The sequence below is a fragment of the Heterocephalus glaber genome, unplaced genomic scaffold, assembly GCF_053883595.1.
Source record: "Heterocephalus glaber isolate CG9 unplaced genomic scaffold, H.glaber_assembly_v1.0 deba00001497, whole genome shotgun sequence".
In the NCBI taxonomy this organism is placed as follows: Eukaryota; Metazoa; Chordata; class Mammalia; order Rodentia; family Bathyergidae; genus Heterocephalus; species Heterocephalus glaber.
In genome coordinates this window covers 4,307,796-4,328,224 of record NW_028258320.1, presented here as the reverse complement: position 1 = coordinate 4,328,224, position 20,429 = coordinate 4,307,796, and the positions used below count along the sequence as shown (strand labels likewise).

The 20,429-nt window shown below is 50.2% G+C and overlaps 1 protein-coding gene across 1 annotated transcript; it reads right to left on the bottom strand.

The window, feature by feature from the left end:
• Positions 1–1,685: 1,685 nt before the first annotated feature.
• Positions 1,686–12,407, bottom strand: Apobec2 (apolipoprotein B mRNA editing enzyme catalytic subunit 2). Its single transcript, XM_004846622.4, has 3 exons — positions 12,089–12,407; positions 4,532–5,094; positions 1,686–2,095 (listed from the first exon to the last, which is right to left on the bottom strand). The coding sequence occupies exons 1-2, from the start codon at positions 12,229–12,231 to the stop codon at positions 4,551–4,553; spliced, it is 687 nt and encodes a 228-aa protein (XP_004846679.1). The 5' UTR covers positions 12,232–12,407; the 3' UTR covers positions 1,686–2,095; positions 4,532–4,550.
• Positions 12,408–20,429: the final 8,022 nt, after the last annotated feature.

Sequence of the window (20,429 nt, the reverse complement as noted above, 5' to 3'; positions counted from 1 at the left end):
GAGGGCTGGGTTTGGATCTCATGGTGCAGTCTTCTTAATCCTGCATCGTTTCTGTGATTGAGAACACTGGACTTCATCTTGAAATAATACATGTTAAATGCCTGGCACAGCTCAGTGCAGAGTAATGACTCCGTGAATCAGCGATTCTCACTATGGGAGCCACTGGACAAATGAGGCATTTTTGTTTTTTCGCTTGCTGTGGTGCTGAGAGTTAAAACAGCCAAACTGGCTGCTGATTTTCTCCCTGGAGTGAATGCTGCATCTGCTACATTCCCTACTGTAAAAGAACAACCAGATTTTAGAAGGGGGACTTGTGAGGACACCAGGAAAGCACTGGTTAAGTATAATGTTCGGACTTTAGACGGGCGTTCTTAACACATTTCAGGCTGATAGGGCAGTGGTTTCCAAACCTCTCACTTTATGTCTCTGGAGCAGACAAGTTCTGGTGCCCCGGGGGGCCGGAGTGGAGCAGGGCGGGTTCTTCAGCAAACTGTTAGGCTGCGGCTTTTCTTGAAGCTTAGCTTCTGTTTACATAAAGTGGAATTGGAGGGAAGAAAGGAGGGAGGGAATGTCTGCACAAAATTGTAAATGAACGTTGGCTAATAAGCAGAATTGAAATAGTGTGTTCACCTCTGTACACATACACATGCAGTATTTTTGTCATGTTTGGGACTGCACCCAGGGCCTTGTGGTTTTTAGGCAAATGCTTTTACCCTTAAAGTTCACCCCCAGCCCCCGTGTAAATAAATCTTAACACTTGGGTCAAAACATTGGTTTTCTAGGCTTCCTTCAAAGAGATGACAGTTCTCATTTTTTCATGGAGTATGAGTATGTGCCTTGATTCTTTTAACAAAACCTCATTTCATCCAGGATTGGCTGTAAGTGGAATTCTGGGACTCTACAGGGATGTGATAAAGTGCTTTGTCAGTTGCAGATAGTCGTGGGGTCAAATTCCAATGCCTTGGCACCCTTTCGGCCTGAGGGAGCAAGGCATGGCCTCATAATCAAAGGAGAATGTCATTCTGGGAAACCCAGTTAGAGTTTGACACACACCCAGAAATCCACATGTGAAATTTTGCTTCCACATAGGACGCAGGCAAATGTTATAAGCAATGAGACTTTGGGTGTCCTCCTGCTGTGACTGTTCAGGACCACGTATCAGACTGTTACACGATGTGTGTCCAGACATGGAGCACCTCCTTCCCACCTGCCCTTCAGTTGAGAAGCTAATTGCTTATTAATTGGCAATTGGGATGTGGCTCTGTTCTAACATTTCCTATGCTTTTAGTTCCATCCTTTGCCATGTTGTCTTCAGAGAAAGGGATAAGCTCTCCTTTGCAAGTAAACTCAGAGGAAAATATATTGTAAAGGTCAGGATGGTGGGAAGTGTGCATGGGACAGTTAGTTCCTGTGTTGTCTAGACAAGTCCTAGTTTAATCTCTTTTTTTGGTTTTTTGAGGCAGGGTCTCACTGTAATGCAGGCTGGCCTTGAACTCACAGCAGTCCACCTGCCCCAGACTCCCGAATGCCGGGATTAGACATGTCCCACCACACGCAGCTGGTTTAATTTACTCTCCCATAATGCCATGGTTTGGTTCTCAGCCTAGGACATCCCTGGGCCAGGGACTCAGTGTCCATGGTAACTTCCTGGTGCCTAAGTTGCCTAAGAAACCAGGCCACAGAAAAACCATGCTATTTCTTTTATTGATGTTGCTGTTTTTCTTTCTTTAAAAAACAAAACAACAAAATAGCCCAACTGAACATAAAATGCACTTCTGGACATATTCAAAGCTCTGTACCTATGGCCTGAGGCTTCTGCCTAAGCAGTTGCACAGGGGAGTCAGGAAGACCTGAGGCCCCCAGGAGCCTGGTGCTTTTCTCTTTGCTGCTCACTCGCCTCTTTCCTGACAGCAGCTCTGGAGAGAAGCACAGCCTAAATGAATCTGGGCAGTGAGAAATATATCTATCTGCTGAGGGCCTTGTCCAGTAGGATAGGTTGATGTCAAGTGCTATCCCACTCCAGTGGTGTCCAGAAGACAGGTGTGTCCCAGGTGGCATATGTGTCCCTGCTGTCCCCTGGCGGCAGCAGGCAGACCTAAAGAAAACACAGACAGCATGTTACTGGGAGCCTTCACCCCACACAGCTACCAGTTAGTTTCTGAGCTAAGTTTCTGGGCGCCTTCCCCACCAGGTCCCTGAATTTCTCCGTAATCTTATGTGGTCCCCGGCTGACCCAGGATTGGGTTTGATTCTTTCATTCACGGTTTGTTTTGGTTCACGCAGAAAAAGTCCTAGAAGAGATCTGCATTAGTTCTGGTCTCTGGATTCAAATATATGGTTAAACATTGTTATTAAAAACAAATAACGTAGGGCCAGGGGTTTAGCTCAGTGTCACCTTGCCTTCCTCACAAGCTCAAGGTCCTGAGTTCGATCCCTGGTATGGGGAGAAAAAAAATTTGTAATAGATATGAGGCACATTTTATTTAACAACTGCTCATTTCTTGGGGTTATTTTAATTAAGCATGTTTTTTTATGGGGGGGTGGCTTTTAGATTACAACTATTTCATGCCTTTAAAATTCGGTACATTTCACCTTCCCGTCAGGGGCAAGAGCAACTCAGGGCTCGAAGGCCTGTTCCTGGGCTCAGATGAGACAGTGATGTTGTATACTAAAGGGAGAGGCCCAATAATATTTTAAAAATCTGACTTAGAAATAAACCTCTGTCAAACTGGTTCCTTCAGTTAATATCAGGTCCAACCCTTACTTAGCCAAAACCAAAAGATCTTTTAAATCCTCCTGTAATGGTTAATTTTAATTGAAAATCCATAAAAAATCCCAAAACAAAACAAAATGTTTGAGGACTTGCTAGTTAGATAGCTAGGAGAAGTGGCCCATGAAAGATGTTTAAGAAGCAAGTACAGTAGGGTTAAAATTAACCTGCCAGTTGTCATTTTGTAGTCTATATTGGGTTTATAATTATAGTATCTACTTATAAGTTCTTTAAAACATTTTTTTTTTTGGTACCGGGGATTGAACTCAGGACCTTGTGCTTGGGAGGCAGGTGTGATGCCACTGAGCTACATCCCGGGTCTCTTTAAAGCATTTTGAAAGGTAAGCTTTGTATTTTGAGAGGTCACTCAGAAATCTGTCTTTACTACTGCTCACTGCTTATTTTATGTGAGCAGAATGTCACGTGGTATTACCCCACCACAGACCCTCTGAGGTCAGAACCCCAGTCCTGCTGTTTCTTAGAAGTGGCTACATATAGATCGTATCTTGATGGCTTGGCCAGTGCTCAGCCTGAGAATGGTCAACTTCGCTGTGCGCCTCCCTAATAGGGAACTCCTGCCAGCCTCGGCTTCTGGCACATTGATATTTCTTCAATGTGTCTATGAAGCAGCATCTTCTCTTAAGGGTATTAGGCATGAGGAACACCAAAAATAAATTGAATTATATTCATGGAGGCATGCTGCTTTCATGTTTAATTAATATGTGACTTGTTCCAGAATTAAAGGCACAGAAGAGGGCGGGTTGATCAGTTATTCTGGCCTTATAAAAGGCTTAGTTTGGTCACAGCATTTCTGTGGGACCAAATTCAAAAGCTTGGAAAGGATCCTTTACCCTTCTTCCTGAGGATAATTGGCCTGTTTCTCTGAAAGTCTAATTTACCCTCAGCAAGTGGCCAAATTGGCCTTAATTGTGTCCTAATTATTTGCTTAAATAGCTAATCTTTACTTCCAGTTCTATCACCTCTCGATATCTGTAGGAGACTACTTCTGAGCTGCCACCTAATTTGCAAACATCTTTTTAATCCTTTCGCAAATCTGTATCAACTGTCTTGTTGCTCTATTACCCTCGTTCTTCCATTTTGCTTTTCCATGAGTTCTGAGCTCTTTTCAGTAAGGAAAATGCTCTTGCATTATGCATCCACACAACAATTATCGATCTTGCTCAAAGCATAACCATTTGTTTGAAAACATGAAAGCAGGTCTGGCCAAAAACAAAAGTTGAATACAGATCCACTTGGGGATTTGAGAATTACCAAAGATGAAAGAATTGGCCCTGAAGGATAAAAATCCCATAGTAGAGAAAACATGGAGGTTAAGATTGCTAATGGATTTGGGAGCGACGCACCTAGCAGGTGTCTTGGATACATCTGGGCTAGAGTACAGGGGCATGCTTAGGGCTTTAAATATCTTCTCTGCTATTATTCAGTAACAAGCCCTTGTGCCATCGGAATCTTACCAAGGGTCATTCTGTCTCAGAGCTTTAGGATCTCTGTCAACCTTGGATATCCCAAGCTATGGGAAAGTTAGTTTGAAATGAAAAGGTAGCAGGGGAGATAAAAGGGTTTAGGGACAGGGATTCAGAGGAAAGAGAAAAATGAAGCAATGTTCTAAAATGTTTTTACAATCAACCCAAAGCAGAGAAATTTGTTCCTTCCAAAGACAGTGTCACACCACTCATTCTGCCTGACCTCCCTCCCTCTACCCAAGTTAGCAGCTGGTGTCATGGAGCTGGGGGAACTCACAGGAGGCCAGGGCCGGAGCCTACTTCAGGATGTCCGCCAGCTTCTCCTCGTAGTACAGGAAGTTCTCCTTAATGTCCTCCCAGGGCTCAAAGGCCTTGGATTCACCCTCTTCATGCTCCACAAAATTCTGCCAGACGTATTCGAAGTCCTGGGGTTTCATGATGCGCAGTCTGCAGCCAGCCTCCTTGAGCTTCCTCAGCGCGGCCTGCATCTCTGGCTCCTCCCACATGAAGAGTCGCCCCACCAGAATGAGGAGGCGCAGGTTCTTGGTCTTGGCCAGGGTTTTGATGATGCGGTCAGCACAAGCTACACAGGGGCTGGAGGACACGTACCAGGTGACGTTGTACCGCAGGGCCGGGTCGAAGGCTGGCAGGATGGTGTTGAAGAAGGCTTCCTCTGCGTGGGCAGCGGCGTGCTCATCCTCTAGGTACCCCCGGGAGGCCTGCACTTGGTCTCCCTTGCACTGTACTTCCACCACGTAGCAGAGGAAGGTCTTGTTCCTCCCAGAACTGTACTCCACATTCCGGAACTGAAACTTAAAGAAGTTGACCGGTAGCCGCTCCCTGTAGGCCAAGGAGACAGAGGGACGGGGAAGAAGAGAGAATGCTGAGTTCCTCTCCATCGGACCAGCCTAGAGTAGGTAGATCTCCGAGACATACTGGCTCTTACATAAACAGGTCTTTCCTATGCTAATGTCAGTGAGAAAAAGGCAGGAAAGAGCCCCAAAGTGTTTATCTGGGAGATGGGAGAGAATTTGGACTGGGGTTTATACTCTGGTCATCCTACTAGGAAGGATCTCCACACACTGTTTCTGCCATCTCTCCCAACGCAGCACACCCACACTGTTTCTCTAATCTGGCCAGGTAAAGGCACATAGAGGACGCTTGAAAACATCAGCACTTTGGGGCTGGGGATTTAGCTCAGCAGTTTTTGCCACCTGTTGTGCAAGCGCAAGGACCCAAGTTCGATCCCTGGTACCAAAAAAACAAACATAGCACCTCAGGCCCACACCAGATCAATGAGACCACCAAGGCTGGGGAAGGGTCTCAGACACCAGCATTTGAAAAGCAAAAGCAAAACCTCCCTAGAGGACTATGACAGGTGGCCATATTTGAGAAGTAGTGCTCAAAGAGCAATTTTACCAAGTAGCAAGCATACTAAATTGCTCATGTTTCCCATGACAGAGCAAGACAAAGATTTTGCACAACATGTTATGCTTTTATTTCTTCCCCTTGTTGCCCATGTAAATTGCATTTTGAGGATGGCATGGCCTGTGTCTTGTAGAACCGTGCTGTCCTGTTGACTGTTTTCAAGTATGTCTTTTCTTTCAGGTGAAAGGATTGTCACATGGTTAGTGTCCAAGAATATGCATCTGTGTGACAAGACTCCCCAAGGGTGCCTTGGGATAATTAAGCTTTGTACAGTATTGAGTCGTCTCAGAATCTTGAAAGATTTTTGCTTCTACCTTAGCTGCTGATCATCTAGCAGCTGGACCAAGAATTCATAAATAAAGAAGAACGTTAGAAGACTGCTGAAGTAGACAGGTAGAGTAGGGGACATGTGACAGAGGTTCTTGAAAGTTTCACCTTGATTCAAGAGGCAGGTGATAACTGTTTGCAGTTCTTGACTAGGGAAAATAAAAAACAATGAAAGTAATGTCCATGGAAGATCAGCGGGGTAGCACTGGACTGGTGGGGTGTGATTGGGGAAAAGCCTCAAATTAAAAAAGGACACCAGACTTGGTGGTGTATAGCATGGGTATCCAGTGGCTTTGTGGAGGAGAAGCAGGGTCCAGAAGTGAAAGCAGCAGGAAAAGTGCAGGTGGTTTGAAAAGTTTGGTAGGAATAGGAGAGAAGGAAGGAGAGTGTCTAGAGAGGACACAGAGTTGAAGATTGTTCTTACTTTTCTGTGTATGCGTGTTTTTCAGAAAGAGGGAAGATCTATGCAGGTTTGTGGGCCACAGAAAATGAGGAGGTTTAATAGGCAGGATTGAAATGTCATAGGAGGGGAGGGGGTGAGTACCAGCTAGAGAGGCTGAATGTTTTTCTTTTTAACAGCGTAGTCTCAGGGGCTCGGGGTGTAGCTCCGTGGTGGAGCACTTGCCTAGCAGTATGAGACCCAGGTCCCCCCTAAAAGCATCACCTCTGTGCCTGCCCTGAAGATGCCCTGTAGCACAGTAACTCCCATTGCCTATTCACTCCTTCTCTTTCTCAGAAAGGTCACTGGACTCCCTGGGCTGCGGGGAAATCCCTGGTGTGTCCTGAGGTCTTGGCTGCTTAAGGATGAGCAGCAGATGGCCACGGAGCTGAGTAAGCTTGCGTAATTTCCCTGCAGGATTCCCTCCTCCACTGCCCAACTTGCTCCACCCAAGTTGCCATGTCTCTTGCTGTCAAGTGATGACGTTTCCACTTCGAAGACGGATGTGTTTGAGGACCCAGCCCCAGGATTCCTTCACATACTATACTTAGCTCCCTAAGCCCCTCTGTCCCTGGCTGGAAGTGATTATTATTTACTTAACATTTTAGCAGAATGGATCACCTGGGGTTCCCCTCTCCTCTGGAGAAAGAGGAAATTCACACACACGGAGCTTTTCCTAGCTACTCTAACTCCACTGGACCACTCCCAAACTCTCAGAAGGCCCTTCAGTCCCTTTAATGACATCTTGCTCCTGAGAAGCACAGTGCTTACCTTTTCTGCCCAACCCCTTTTCATTCTTCAAGGCCTTTTGCCGGCAGGCCTGTCCTGCCTGTTGCAATCTAGGGCTATATAGATAAGGAGGGATTCTCTAGTGGGAATCCTGGGAAGTATTCATGGTTGGTTGGGTTGGAGGCTTCAGCAGTAGCACCCTGTGTTGTCCCTCAAGTTTTTGTCTGGAAGCCCCATTGCTCAAACTTCACCAAGTGCAGCCCAGCCCAAACTATCAGTGTGGCCTCGCACACAATCACAAGTTGGTCAGAGGGGTGAGAAGGCTGTTTCTTTCAGCCCCTCTTGAGATCTGACATTTTCCCCTCCTCCTCTTCCTAGGTAAGTGGAAAGGACCCAGGGTAACCTAAAACCCAAGGGAGCGGAGGAAAGGTCATCTCTATAAATATCCGTGTCCAACTCCTCTGGCCAGTGGCCCCAGAGCCCCTGTGTCCCTCAGCAAGGCCAGTCTGAGTGTCTCAGAAGTGCTTTCAAGGCGTGAAGGCAAAGCAGGGTCTTTCCTTTGGGTTTGTCCCAAGCCGGAGCTTGCTTGGCTTCTCAATGGGCTTCTTGATCTTTTAGAAGGAGCAAAAGGGTCAAATCAGGTTTTTTGGGCCACCCACAGATGAACACAGCCAGAACAAACGTAGAGGCAGGAAACTTCTGCAGAGAGCTGGACAATATCTCGGGCAATTTCATGGAGTCACAAGATAACACTGTAATACTCACTGAGTGGAAGGAAGGAAATAGAGAGACCTAACTTCTCAATCGCAAACATCTTTTTCGTAATAATTTGATATTCTCAACCTCAGCAGACATTTCACTGCTAAAGGAGCGTGTGTGTGTGTGTGTGTGTGTGTGTGTGTGTGTGTGTGTGTATGTGTGTGTTGGAGTGGTGGACTGAAGGGAGATGCTGGTCACAGTTCCCTGTCTCAGCTTCCTGTCCCTCCTTCAGGCACAGAAACCAACAGTGTGAGGATGCTTGTTCGAGTTCTGTTACCACAGCCTCAGGCATCACAAATAAGGCTGTTCACACCTGTCAGCTTAAAGCCAGGCTACCGAAGAATCGTACTTCTCTAAGAGGGAACCCAGAATCCTACAATCTAGCAAAATCTGGGAAGATGACCCGCTTGATGGGCAAGAAGAGATGTGAGGAAATGTACTACATATTTTCCTCAGGGGCCCATTTAAAAAGTTCTCACTGCCTAAGCATAAATCTACACAGCAAAGAGGAGTAACCTGGAGGGCTGTGGTCTGAGATTAAACATTTGCTCCAAAACATCCCGTGGAGTGGAAAATCTACGCACAGGGATTGAACATTGACTTACTTCAGCTTCACCCTGCTAGGCCTGTCAGTGACTGCCTTGAAAGAGGTGGAGTTGCTGGTTTCACTGGGCACTGTCTTTTTCTGACCACTTTTCAGATGGATGCCAGCGAGTGGGCTTAGTCAGGAAGAGGAAGGCAGAGGAGAAGCAGAGGGTTCTAGAGCTGAGGAGGGAGCTTGAGATTGCAGGACTGAACTGGATTCTGCCCAGGGCAAGCCTGGAGCCAACTCCTTCCTGGGAGATGCCAAGCTTTGACCTCCCACCCGCCCTGCCTTGGGCTCTGGGTGGCAGTTGGCTGTCATCTCCTCTGTATGGTGCACCTCCCAGCATGCTCTGGGGGCCAGGTGTGGCCTTACAAGTGGTGTTGAAGGGCTCTCCTCGCTCTCTTTTCGTCTGGATCTTGCCCCTTCTCTCTGGGTCCCTTATGTGGCCTGAGAGAATCCTGGCAGCTAAAGAAGTGGCTGTAAGAGATGCAGTCCATCTGCCATGTACCCCTGTTCTATAATCATCTCTTTGCTCTCAGGGTCTGCCTTCTGCAAAATCGAAAACAATGCAGCTAAAGACAGAGACAAGCATACATCCGGGTGCTGCCAGGCAGGGCCACAGCTCTCCTTGGTGGGGTGGAGATACGGAGAGAGGGGCAGACAAGCAGCTTTTGTGCCTCAGAGCGCCCCTCACAGTCAGAGGTGGGCACCCGCTGGCATTCTTATCTAAGCTCAGCACTGCCAAGCCCCCATGTATCCTGAGCCTCTCTCCACAGGAAGCCGTCCTCCAGTTCATTTCCTGTCATGATGCCTGGCAAAGAGCCTGACACACAATAGGTGCCCATTCATTCTTTCCTTCATTCACCAAGAATTTGTTGAGAACCTCACAGGGGCTGGGTGCTGGGGATAAAGCAGCAGAGAAGACAGAGTCCCCTTCCTTTTGAAGGGTAAATATGATGAGGGGGGGAGCAGGCAGTAACTGAACAGTTCCTAGTCAGTAAGTATTTGTGGACTTAAAAAGAATCCTCTTTATGGTTTTTGGGTGCACCATGGTGCTTTAGAGTGAGACAGTCCTGGGGTTCATGCCCTACTCCTTCTAATTCTTGTCAAACCACCCGTACCTCTTTAGTTTTGGGCTTCAGTTTCCTTATCTGAAGGTCTGAGTAACCCAACCTCCTGGGTTATGGACAACCTCACACTCAACAAATGAAAGCTTGTTCTGATGGGTGGCGCCGTCTCTGCGTCCTTCACAGGTCCGTCTTAAGGGTTACCAAGCACGATCCCATCTCTACCCTTCCTTTTACTTCTACCACTTCCTGTCTTTCAGCGTGTGCTTCTAAGTGTTTAACACTCGGGTCTCCGGAAGAAAGAAAAAGCTCCTGATTTCTAACATGCGAGGATGTCTCTAATCTCAACACTCCCGCCTTAGAGATGTCAGGACAGCCATGTGAAGTCGCCAGACACATACAGGACGAGATGCACACATTGGACTTCACACCTTTCCCCAGCACTTTCTGCCGTGTTCCTTTGCTCATGTGCCTGGGCTGCTTTCCATCCAGAGCGCCCCATTCAGCCAGATGCTACAAGCGGGCATCTCTCTCCTTATCCCTACCATGAGCCCCTGCTCACTTCAGATGCTTCCCTGGAAAGCCACCTGTTCTTCTGCTAGTTTTCATCCCAAATCTAAGGAGCAGTTTGGATCCATTCTCGGTGGGAGTCCAGGCTGGGAAAGAAGCTATTTTCTGGTCCTTGGGTTCCAGGGCATATGGAGAGGGAGGCAAAGCAAGGAAGCTGCCTCCCCGTGCAGTCCCTGCGTGGATGGCCACATCTCTGCACTATTTTAGGCGTCTGTTTACCCGGAGGGAGGGGCCCAGGGGACAGATCTCCACAGCTGTCACTGTGGCTGGGGCACACTCAGGGCTCCAGCTCCCGCCTGAGCTGCTTGGAGCCTTCAGTCGGAAGGGCGCCCCACCCATGTCTCTCTGCACCTGAGGTCCTGAGAAGCCCCTGGGCTGCAATGTCTTGAGGATAGGTACATTGGGAGCCCTGTTCCAGAGACCCGGGGCCCAGAATGAATGAGAGACCTGCCAGTGCCTGGTTCTGCGGGCTTGGACTTACACTCCATCTCCCTGAGCCTCAGTTTCCCTTACGTAAAGTGGAAATAACAAATCTCTCTCTCTTAGCATGGGGTGAGGGTTTAATGAGCTCATTCACTCGGAAATGTGCTGTGATGGTGAAGCCCTGGTCAGAGGTCGGTTATGGCAGAGGACCTAATCCTTTGGGACCCACTGCCCTGGGACCCCAAAGCATGCTCAACCCAGCAGACTTAGCCTGATTCTGCTCTGGAACTGCTCTAGCCATGTGCTGGGGAATGGCAGTGCCCCTGCATGTGCGTGTGCGCAAAGTGGTATGGCCCAGCGTGCCCAGGTGGAGAGAAGGCTCCCTGTCCGTAGACAGCAGTGGAATTGGGGGGGGGATGCCTGGCCTGGTTGCCCTCGGCTTTCCCTGCATCTCTGTCAGTCTGGGGTCAGCTGCTCCTTTAATCCTAGGATAAGGGTGAGACTGTTGGGTGAGCATGGGCAGATGGAAGTGCAGGCTCCTCGTGCCTAAGGAATCAAATTGGGTGACCTCTTAGCCTGAAGGGACCCTCGGAATCAAGTAGTGTCACTTCTTTGGCTGAAGCCAAGACTGGGAAATCACTTGGCCACCAGCAAACAGCGGGGCCAGAGGGCCCCTGGCTCCCCTGCCTCCGGGCGGCTCCTGTGCCTTTGTTCTTCCTGGACCTTCCTGAAGTGTGGCGCCCACTCTGCCTGTGCACATGGTGGGCGACCCCCAAGAAGGAACCTTGGGCTGAGGGACGAAATGTGGGCCCCCAGACTTCCTTATTCCCTAATAATTTAGCAGGGTCTCTCCTACAGGAATGGACAGAAAGAGGAGGAAGACAACTTGGTTTTATTGGACAAGACAGAGGGGCTGAGTGCACACTCCCTCTTCAGAGCCTCGGGGTCTTCCTCAGGACCCCCCAGTCCTCCAAGCAGAGGCTGAGGGTGTGAGAACAGTTCTTGTTTGTAAAACCCCTGTCTCTGTGCTACAACTACTTCCATCGGGACAGAAGTGGACGGTTCCTCATGAAGCGCAGAAGAGATTCAGCAAGATAAAGGCTGCTTCTCATTCAGCCTGGAGAAAGGATGAACCTACCCTCCTGCCTTGGGGTCTTCTGCCCCAGGGAAAAGCTCTACAGAAAGCCCCAGAAGCAGACAGGAGCAGAGGGAGAGGTTGAAGCACGTGGGAGGCTTTTGAGCGGCGCCATCTTTAAATGTGCATCTCACAAAACTCCTTGGGACTAAACGTCTACCTGGAGACGCAGGGGACTCCCAATTCCAGGAGGCCTGAGAGTGGCTTCCTTCTCCAGGCCTTGGCCTCTGAGGGCTCTTCCTACCTCCTGATCAGAGTCCAAGGTGTCTCCCCAAGAAGCCTAGGGAACTTTGCCGCCGTGTCTCCGGACCGCCCCTGCCCGAGCTGCTCTCCAGGGAGCGGACCCCGCCCAGCCCGCGTGCGAGTCTCACCCCTTGACGATCTCAAAGGGCGGCAGCTCAATGAGCTCCTTCAGCTTCTCAGGGTTTTCCAGGTCGTCCAGGTCCTCCTGCCCATTCTGGGAGGCTGGCGCCGCGGCCGCTGCGCCCTCTGCGGTCTCTTCCTTCTGGGCCATGAGGGGCTGTGGTTCGGGAGTCACCGGGAGACCGAGGAGAGGCTGTGGGTCTGGCCGGGCCCTAGCGGCAGAGTCCCAAGCAGCTGTCAGCAGCTCTGGCTGGCTGGGGATGAGGAAAGAGGACCCGGCAGGGGCAGGCCAGGCACCGGCTGCCTCCTCCGCCAGCCACGGCTTTATAACCGGGCCTCCTGGCCCGCCCCCAGGTCCTTACCGTCTATCTTCTTAAAATTGAGTGACAGCCGTGCCAGGATGGGGGAATGGAAACTCTGGCCATGAGTAGCCCCTATTTATCAGAGCAAAGACAGGAAGCTGGCAGGTGGGGAGGCTTGGCCTGCTTTTCCCCCCCTCTTCCCTCCTCGTAACCTGGGTTCCTCCCTCTGTTTCTGGCCCTACTTCCCAGCTCCATGGAGGAGGGGGGATTGTGGCAGAGGCCACAGGCTGCCATGCTGAGATTAGGGGAGAAGCACTGTGTGAGTCAGGGTCCCTGACTTCTCTGTGTGAGTCCCGAGGTGATGCCACTTTGTCTGGAGCCTCCGCTGGGACAGCCACTGAGTTCCAAGACTGAGATGGACTGGACAGAGTTTAGTGGTTTCCACTCCCCTAGGAGGCTGTCTGTGCCATCCCCCACTACACATGGGGACACTGAGGCTCGGGACAGGTTATGCTCCTTGCCTGAGGTCATACAGCTTGTAAGTGGAGGCTTCGGGGTTAGAACCCGAGCCGTGTGCTCTCCAGAGGGAAACTGTAGCCTCCGTGCTGTGGTCTCAGTTGGACCTTTACCTGTCTGTCAAAGGTTTATTGAGCACCTGCTTAATGCCAGGGGCTGGTTGAAGTACTGGGGCTGTGGCAAAGAACAAAGCAGAGTCCCCGCCCTTGTGGAGCTGAAAGAGTTGTAAGATAAATAAGAAAAGTAAAGTACATGCTCTGCTTGGCTGGTGTTGGTCAAGCTAAGGGAAAAGAGAACAGAAAGTAGCAAGAGCTGAGATGACATTTTTATTGGGTGGCCAGGACAGGACTTTGAGAAGGAGACACTTGAGAAACCATCTGAAGGAGGCAGGGGGACCTCTAAGGGGAAAGCTTTCCAAGCAGGGGTACAGCAGGTGCAAAGGCCCCGAGATGAAGGGCTCCCTGGTGTGGACATGGGTGTGGCTGGAGAGGCCCAGGAGAGGAGGCCAACAGACAGCCTGAGCTGGAGAGGGTGGGGCTCTGTGCGCTCTTCTGAGGACCTGGTTTTTTCTTTGTGTGAGATGGGAAGCCATCGTCTCTGTCTAGACGAGACACACAGTCCAGCTTCTGTTTTGCAGCTGAGATTGGACCAAAGATGGGAAACAGCAGAAGCAGGGGCATCAGTTAGAAGCCTCTTGAAACTAGAGGAAAAGATAACAACAGCTGGGAAGTTTTTGTAGCTCATGTGATAGGTGTTTAGCTGGGCTGCGAATGTTAGTGTTTGGGCGATGCAGACTCGCTGGGACGAGCTCGGGAAAGGGAAAGAGGTGCCAGGGTCACCTGTGGGTTGAAAATGAGGACTCTGAGAGCCCTGGGGTGCTGGCCTGGAAACAGCTGCAACTGGGTAGAGTCGGGGGAGAGGAGGCAGGGTGCCCCTGCCGTGATCTGGCTGGAGAAGACATTTGAGGGGGCTGGTCCTGCATTTTAGGGGTTCCTTGCTCCAGAGAGTTCTGAGCAGCCCACGGTGGTTAGCAGGTTGGCCAGCATTTTGGTTTGCCCTCGATGGTCATAGTCTCTCCCAGTTGTACATGCATGAGTACGAGGAGTGTTCCAGCGTGGACAATAAATTATATGATTTATTGCTAAAGACATTCTGGTCCAGAGATTATGTTTCCAAACATTTTCCCAGAAGAATTAAGCACAGGATAGAAGTAATAGTACCACCAAAAGGCGGTAACAACTGATAAATAACAAGGGATGTTTATTATGATGCAAACATGGCATTTAAATGCAAAGAGTTTATTTCATTCTGATTATTTCATCAACATTGATCGAAGGTTCCCATGCGGTAAACACCAAGAATAGAGGTGAACAAGCAGGTCTCGAAGTCTTAATAGCATTTGGGGCATTAATCAGGCAGTCAAGCATTCGGGTTATCCCTTTTATTCACACAGCATTCTCCTGCCTGTGAATGATTGGCCTTATTTTGCAAGTTAGGGACCAGAGTCTTAGGAAGGTGAAGTGATTTGTGTAAGATCGACAGGGATTTGAGTCTAGTTCTTTTGAACCTGAGTTCACCTTATTTCCAAGGCTGCACTCAAATACCTCTGATTTGATATCGCTGTCAGTGTTGGAAATGGGAGTTCCCTCACACTCTAGCTACAGGGATGTGCTCAAATCAACTGAGAGCAAGTCAGATGTCCCCAGGCAGAGGGATGAATCGATCATGCCATTCTTCCTCGGGAGGGAAAGCTTCCTCCCTAAGGAGGAGTTCTTACATTTTGCCTCTCTTGCATAATCCTGGAGTAGGAGGAAAGAGTAATTCATGATCCCGTCTCACCCCATTCACTGTGTGATCCTGGCCAAATCACCTCACATCTCTGGGCCTCAGGCTGAGCTCGCTGCTCCAGGATGGTTGAAAGGAAGAAGGTAAAGGAGCAGGGTGGGCAGCAAAGACCAGAGATAGCCCCAGGCTGGTCCTCCCCAAAGCCGTGACCCCTGGCTCCTACACACTTTGAGCTTTGGGAGAGTGCCCTGGGCCCACTGCCAGGCCCATGCAGACTCAGATGCCTCCCTTTCCAGGCCTCTGTTACAGCCCCGCCCCCACCTGCTATTCCTGGGGCCCTCAGAGCCCTGGCCCTGGCTATTTATGGCGCCTCCTGGGGACCTGCATTCCTGGCTGGGCTCTGGTTCTCCTTTCTGAGTCAGACCAGTTTCTCCCACAGGCCCTACAGTGCAGCAGCTAATCTGGGGGATCACATGCCGGGGCCTGGCTCCGCCCCTTGCAGCTGCCACTTTACTCTTTTTGGGACTGGCGTCCCCTGCCCCCGACTCCACTCGCATTAACCCTACTGGGGAAAGTTCTTCCAATCCCCCTCCTGCACAGGAGGAAGTGGGCAGTAAGGTATTCCATTCAAGGCTCCACTGAGTTAGCAGGGCACTGAGATTTGAACCCAGCCACTTAGCCTCCAAGTGCTAGGCTTTTGCTGCTGCCTTATGCTGCCCAGAATTCAGCAACATGCAGGGCCGGCATCAGCACAGCCTGGGCTGCCAGCGTCCTGTCATTCTAGGCACTTGTAGAGGAATTCCTTTACTCCTCACAAGGGTGTTTGGGTAGATACTTCGTACTATGATGCCTGTGTCCCTGGTGGGGAAATCGAGGCCCAGAGGGGAAGTGGCTCCTGAGGCAGAGCTCTTTGTTTTCAGATTCACCCTCTTAACCCTTCACTGTTCCATCCCTCCTGCCCCAGGCGCCTAGAGAAGAGGAGGGCAGGAGATGTTGTGGGGAGCTGCGGGGCTTGGAAGGAGTTTTTGCAGGGCGAGCAGGCTCGGAAGTATTTGATATTGAGGGCTACAGGCAGATACCACAGCTCAGTTTCTTGGGGCCAGAAGCCCCAAGGGACTTTTCTGTGGGTGCTGCTTACTTCTGCCAGTGGCTGGCAGAAGCAGGGTTAGGTCCAGGGTAAGCAGCAACCTACCACTCCCTGTGGTCACTTCTGAAGACATTCAGGGGTTCTCCTCATGGCTGGGAAGGCAGAGACAGGGTCAGGCATAGCCGTTCCCTGGGTCTTGGCCAAATGTGGAGCTGCCCTTGCTGGGAAGGGAGCAGTGGCCAGGACGGGGCTGGTGGAAACTAGGAGCCTCACCAGGGGAAAGTTTAAATCCTCACCGTGTGTAAGAAGACACCTTGGAGGTGTGCTGAGGGAATGGGTGCTTTATGTGCAGGGACAGCTGGGACCCCCAACAGCGCGTTGCCCCAGAGACCCAGCCTGGGTGTGCCTGCCCCTGTGGTCACTACCGAGACCAGGTACACAAACAACAGGCTGCGGGCAGGAGCCTGCCGGCTGTGGCAACCGCTCTGTTGACATAAACATGAGTGTCCTGGCTTTGAGCAGCATGGGCTTTGCCGGGGAGTGGGGCGGAAGCCAAGGGTCTCCAAGAGTCTGAGCTGGGATCGAGGAGGCAGGCGGGGGTTTCAGCCTTCTCCACAGGACACACTGCCCTGGTGACACTCAGGACTTCAGTCCTGGTCACCACGGCCCTCCCTGCCAGCAGCCACTCCCAGCATTGCCAGGTTCCCCTTTGGCTTTGCCTGACTCGAGTCTTTGAAGAAACTGATCTGATAAGCGCGGTGTTCATTAGGGTGACTAACAGCGTTATTCGTCTTTTGAAGGCATGTGTCAAGGCCGGGCAACCTGCTGGGAGAGAGCTGTGCAGGAGACATCAAGTTTTGAGGAAGGATTTGAGCCCTGAAGATGGGAAAGTGTTGGGGTGGGTGTGGGTGGAAGGGACAGGGGCTTCTCTGGTGCCCCTCTGTGCAGATAATTTCTATGTGGGCTCAGAGACCTCAGGGATCCAGGCAGTGGATACAGAGTCAGGCACCGAACAGCCATGGTGGAGACCCCACTGTGGTCAAGAAGGATTCCCCAGGCTTGTGTGCTGAAGAGGGGCCACTGTCCGGATGCTGTCAGGGAGCAGGGCCGGGGAGGGAGGGAATCGTTTTGGTGAGCTCTACCTGAGGACAAGAGGAACACTGAGATCTGAGGGAGTTTCCAGCCAAGTGAGGCTTTGGACCCAGTAACCTGTGGGCCTCGAATGAAGATCAGCAATGAGATCCCTAAAACAGAAGGGTCTTATGCTTCTTTTCTGGAATTATGAGAAAGGAGAACTCTAGGAAGGCTCTGAAATTGTGCTCAGGGTGCAGGGAGCTGGAAGATAAAGGGGATGGTAACCAGCAAAAAGGAAGACAAGATTTTGAAGCTTCCCATATGGAGGTGGCTGTTTGGGGCTTCTGGGGCATTGGCTCCATCAGCCTGGATGTAGGAAGAAGAGAGGGACACAGAAAAAACACTTCCTGCACTTTGCACTCCAGTCCAGGGGACCAACCTCTGTCCACTGGACATACACCTCTCGGGGGGCTCCCTCGCCGTGTCTCCAATCTGCAGAAATTGGTGGAAATTGGACCAGCACCCAAAGAGTTGGTGTAAATGGGGCTTTTTTTTAAGGACAATTTTGGGGATAGAGGATAAGAACTGGGGGGTTCTGGCCATTCAGGCTGGGTATCTGTACAAGGGCAAGAAGCTCTTTGGTTTGGCTCACACTGTGTTAGGCTGTCATGGCACCCAGGGCTAATAAGGACTTTGCTCAGATTAACTTCCTTCTCCAGCCACATGTCCAAAAGCTAGAGGCCTCCAGACCTGGGGTTTGTGGGTTCCACTTGCCCTGAGGTGGTAAGAGTCATGCCATACACATGGTGGGTCTTCTTAGAGGGTCAGCCTAACTTCCGGAGGTAGCTGGTGACATGATTAAAATCGGTAGCATCGATGTTATAATGCCTATAGGAGATGGTGGCAAACTAATGTCGAGCACTTCTTGGGTGACCACCTGTGGGCAGGGACTTGAGATAAGGACCTAAGGAGTGTGACTCTCAAGCGCATCTTCTGCCATCTGTATTTGTTGGTGTTGTATACATTTCCTTTAGAGACGTAAAAGAAATGCCTGTCTCTGAACCGAGGGGGCCCAACCATCCAAAGAGCAACTCGGACAAGTCCAGCTTGGCGAGTGAGTTTATGAGGGCCCAAGTAGAGGGCCCCAGATGACATGTGGGCTGCAGCACTGCTGAAGTCACCAAGCCCCTGCACTGGACTTCAGGGTTTAGAGGACACTGCTTAAAATAGCAAATGCCAATCAAAAGCCAGAGGGGTCCCTGGGAAAAGCAGTGTGTACTCTGCTCCCATCCTATCCTTATCAGGAAATTTCCACCATATCAGCAAGCTCTGTCTGGCTGCAGGGGGGCTGACTGTGTTGTACTGCAGCTGCACCTGACAGCTAAACAGGGGCTGCTGTGAAATGGAGTTAGTTTGACTTGGGTTTGCAAAACAGTTCACACTGTGATAGGTAACACTGATACATTTAGAACAGTTGCACGTATAAATGGAGTTATAAGGGAAGCTAAAGATAAGGTGTGTGTGTGTGTGTGTGTGTGTGTGTGTGTGTGTGTGTGTGTGGTGCTTGGGCTTGGACCCAGGGCCTCACCCATGCTAGGCAAGTGCTTTGCCACTCAGCTACATCCCCAGCACTAAAAGCAGCTTTTACAAATTTCAGATGGAGACAGAATCCACAGGAATGTGCAAGACAGAGAGCCAGCCCTTGTGTGAGTGTGACGGTGGTCAGGCTGGCCCACAGTCCTGGGTGGAAGTGGTGGAGAGTGCTCCTGGCTGGAAGGAAGTTTCGGAAGTGCTGCCAGGGCCCGGAGCGGGGTGGGTGCTTGTTTAACAGGTGGCTTCCTGGGTTCCCATCCTAGAACATTTACTGAGCACTTTGTCTGTGGCAGACATCTTTTTCCCCTGTTATCTCTTTCCCATAAATCTGTGAGGTCCTCATTTTGCAGAGGAGAGAAAAAAACGGAACCACAAGGTAGGTTACCAGTTAATGAATGACAGAGTCAGTTTCTGATCCCAGGTTGGTCTGACTCCAGGGTCAGAACTGCAAACCACAGCACCCTTATTTGTCCTCAGTCCCCAAGAGGATCTGACCTCTGGTCTGCAGCTGGCCTGGAGTCCATGCTCCAGCAAATGCCCTGGGATGCAGTTCAGAACTAGGAGAAATTTCTGAAACTATTAAGGTGGTCCAGAGTAGGGGTGGGAGTGGAAGTGGTGGCATTATTTTTAAAAGTATGACAATGTGTTCATTTATTCGGTCATGAGGTCAATCAAAAGTGTGTGAGTCTCTGCTCTGTCCCCTGCCCTACCCTGAGGCTGCAGACACAAAGGTGGGTAGGACCCTGGGTTTGCTCTTCTAGGGCTCACATGACCCACACTGCTGGCTGGAACGTGCCCGTGGTGTAGGAAGGGAAGCTGCAGTTCCCTCTAGCTGGGTGAGCTCTGGAAGGACCCATTCCCAAAGGATGTGGTCCTGCTGGCTTCTCCTGCAAGGCCTCTGGTCCCCACCTGAGACGATGCAGTTTGTTTCAGCCCCCAAACTCAGCTCACTGGACTGGCGACTGTCAATGCTAAATGGACCTGTAGAAATGAGCCATGCCTGGAGCACTTGAATTTCATGGAGCAGCTCACAGAAGTGCTGGGAAGCTTTTAAGATCTGAAGATGCCAGGAGCCCACTCCCAAAGTTCTGATGCATCGGTCTCGACAGCCCCAGGAACATGCATAGTTTACAAAGCTTCACATTGGCTCCAGACGGTTCAGCGGTGGTTCTCAGCCTTGGCTGCCTCTGAGGAGGCCCTGGGGGTATAAAACATGTTGATGTCCAGGCCTCATCCCTGGAGGGTCTGGACAGAATTTTAAAAAGTGTCACCTTGATCCCACCAGGCGGCAGGTGGAGACACTGGACATAAGGTGTCCGAGCCTTCCAGCTGGCATGTATCAGGCCAGGGGAGACAGCCCAGGGGCAGCCATTCCTTGCCACCGCCAGAGCTGGGAAACAAGAGCAGAAGAAAAGAAGAGGAGGGAGAAGACACAGATTAAAGGCTGCTGGGATGGCCTAGAAAAGGGAGAAGACCCCATAAGAGGTTCCTACAGAATTCAATTCTCAGCTCCCTGAGGCTATGTCCCTTTTGTTTTTAAATGTTTTTCTTTTCTTTTTATAATAGTGATTAGTTGATGAAAAAATTCAGAGAGTATACAAGACACTCATAAGTAATACTCCCATAAAGGCTTAGCGAGACATGTATTGTACAGCCATGTTATATGTTCCATGTAGTCTATAAATATGATATGTAAATGAATACACTGTATAATGTGGAATATATAATCTTAGCATGTGATGTTAGTATCATTTTTTTTGCTTTATGTGTCTCTTTAGCTTTTATGTGATATTTCAAAAAGATATTGTTTTTCTGGTGGTTAAAAACGGAAGTACTAAACTCTCATGCAGGTTTGGGAGGGCATGAGGGGAGCCGAGATAGTGCTACCTCCCTCGTGGGTTTGCACCTCCATCCCCGTGTGCCTGTCACACCCAGGGGCAGAAACTGCTATCCTCACTCTGCAACCCTGATACCGCACACTCAGATGCACAC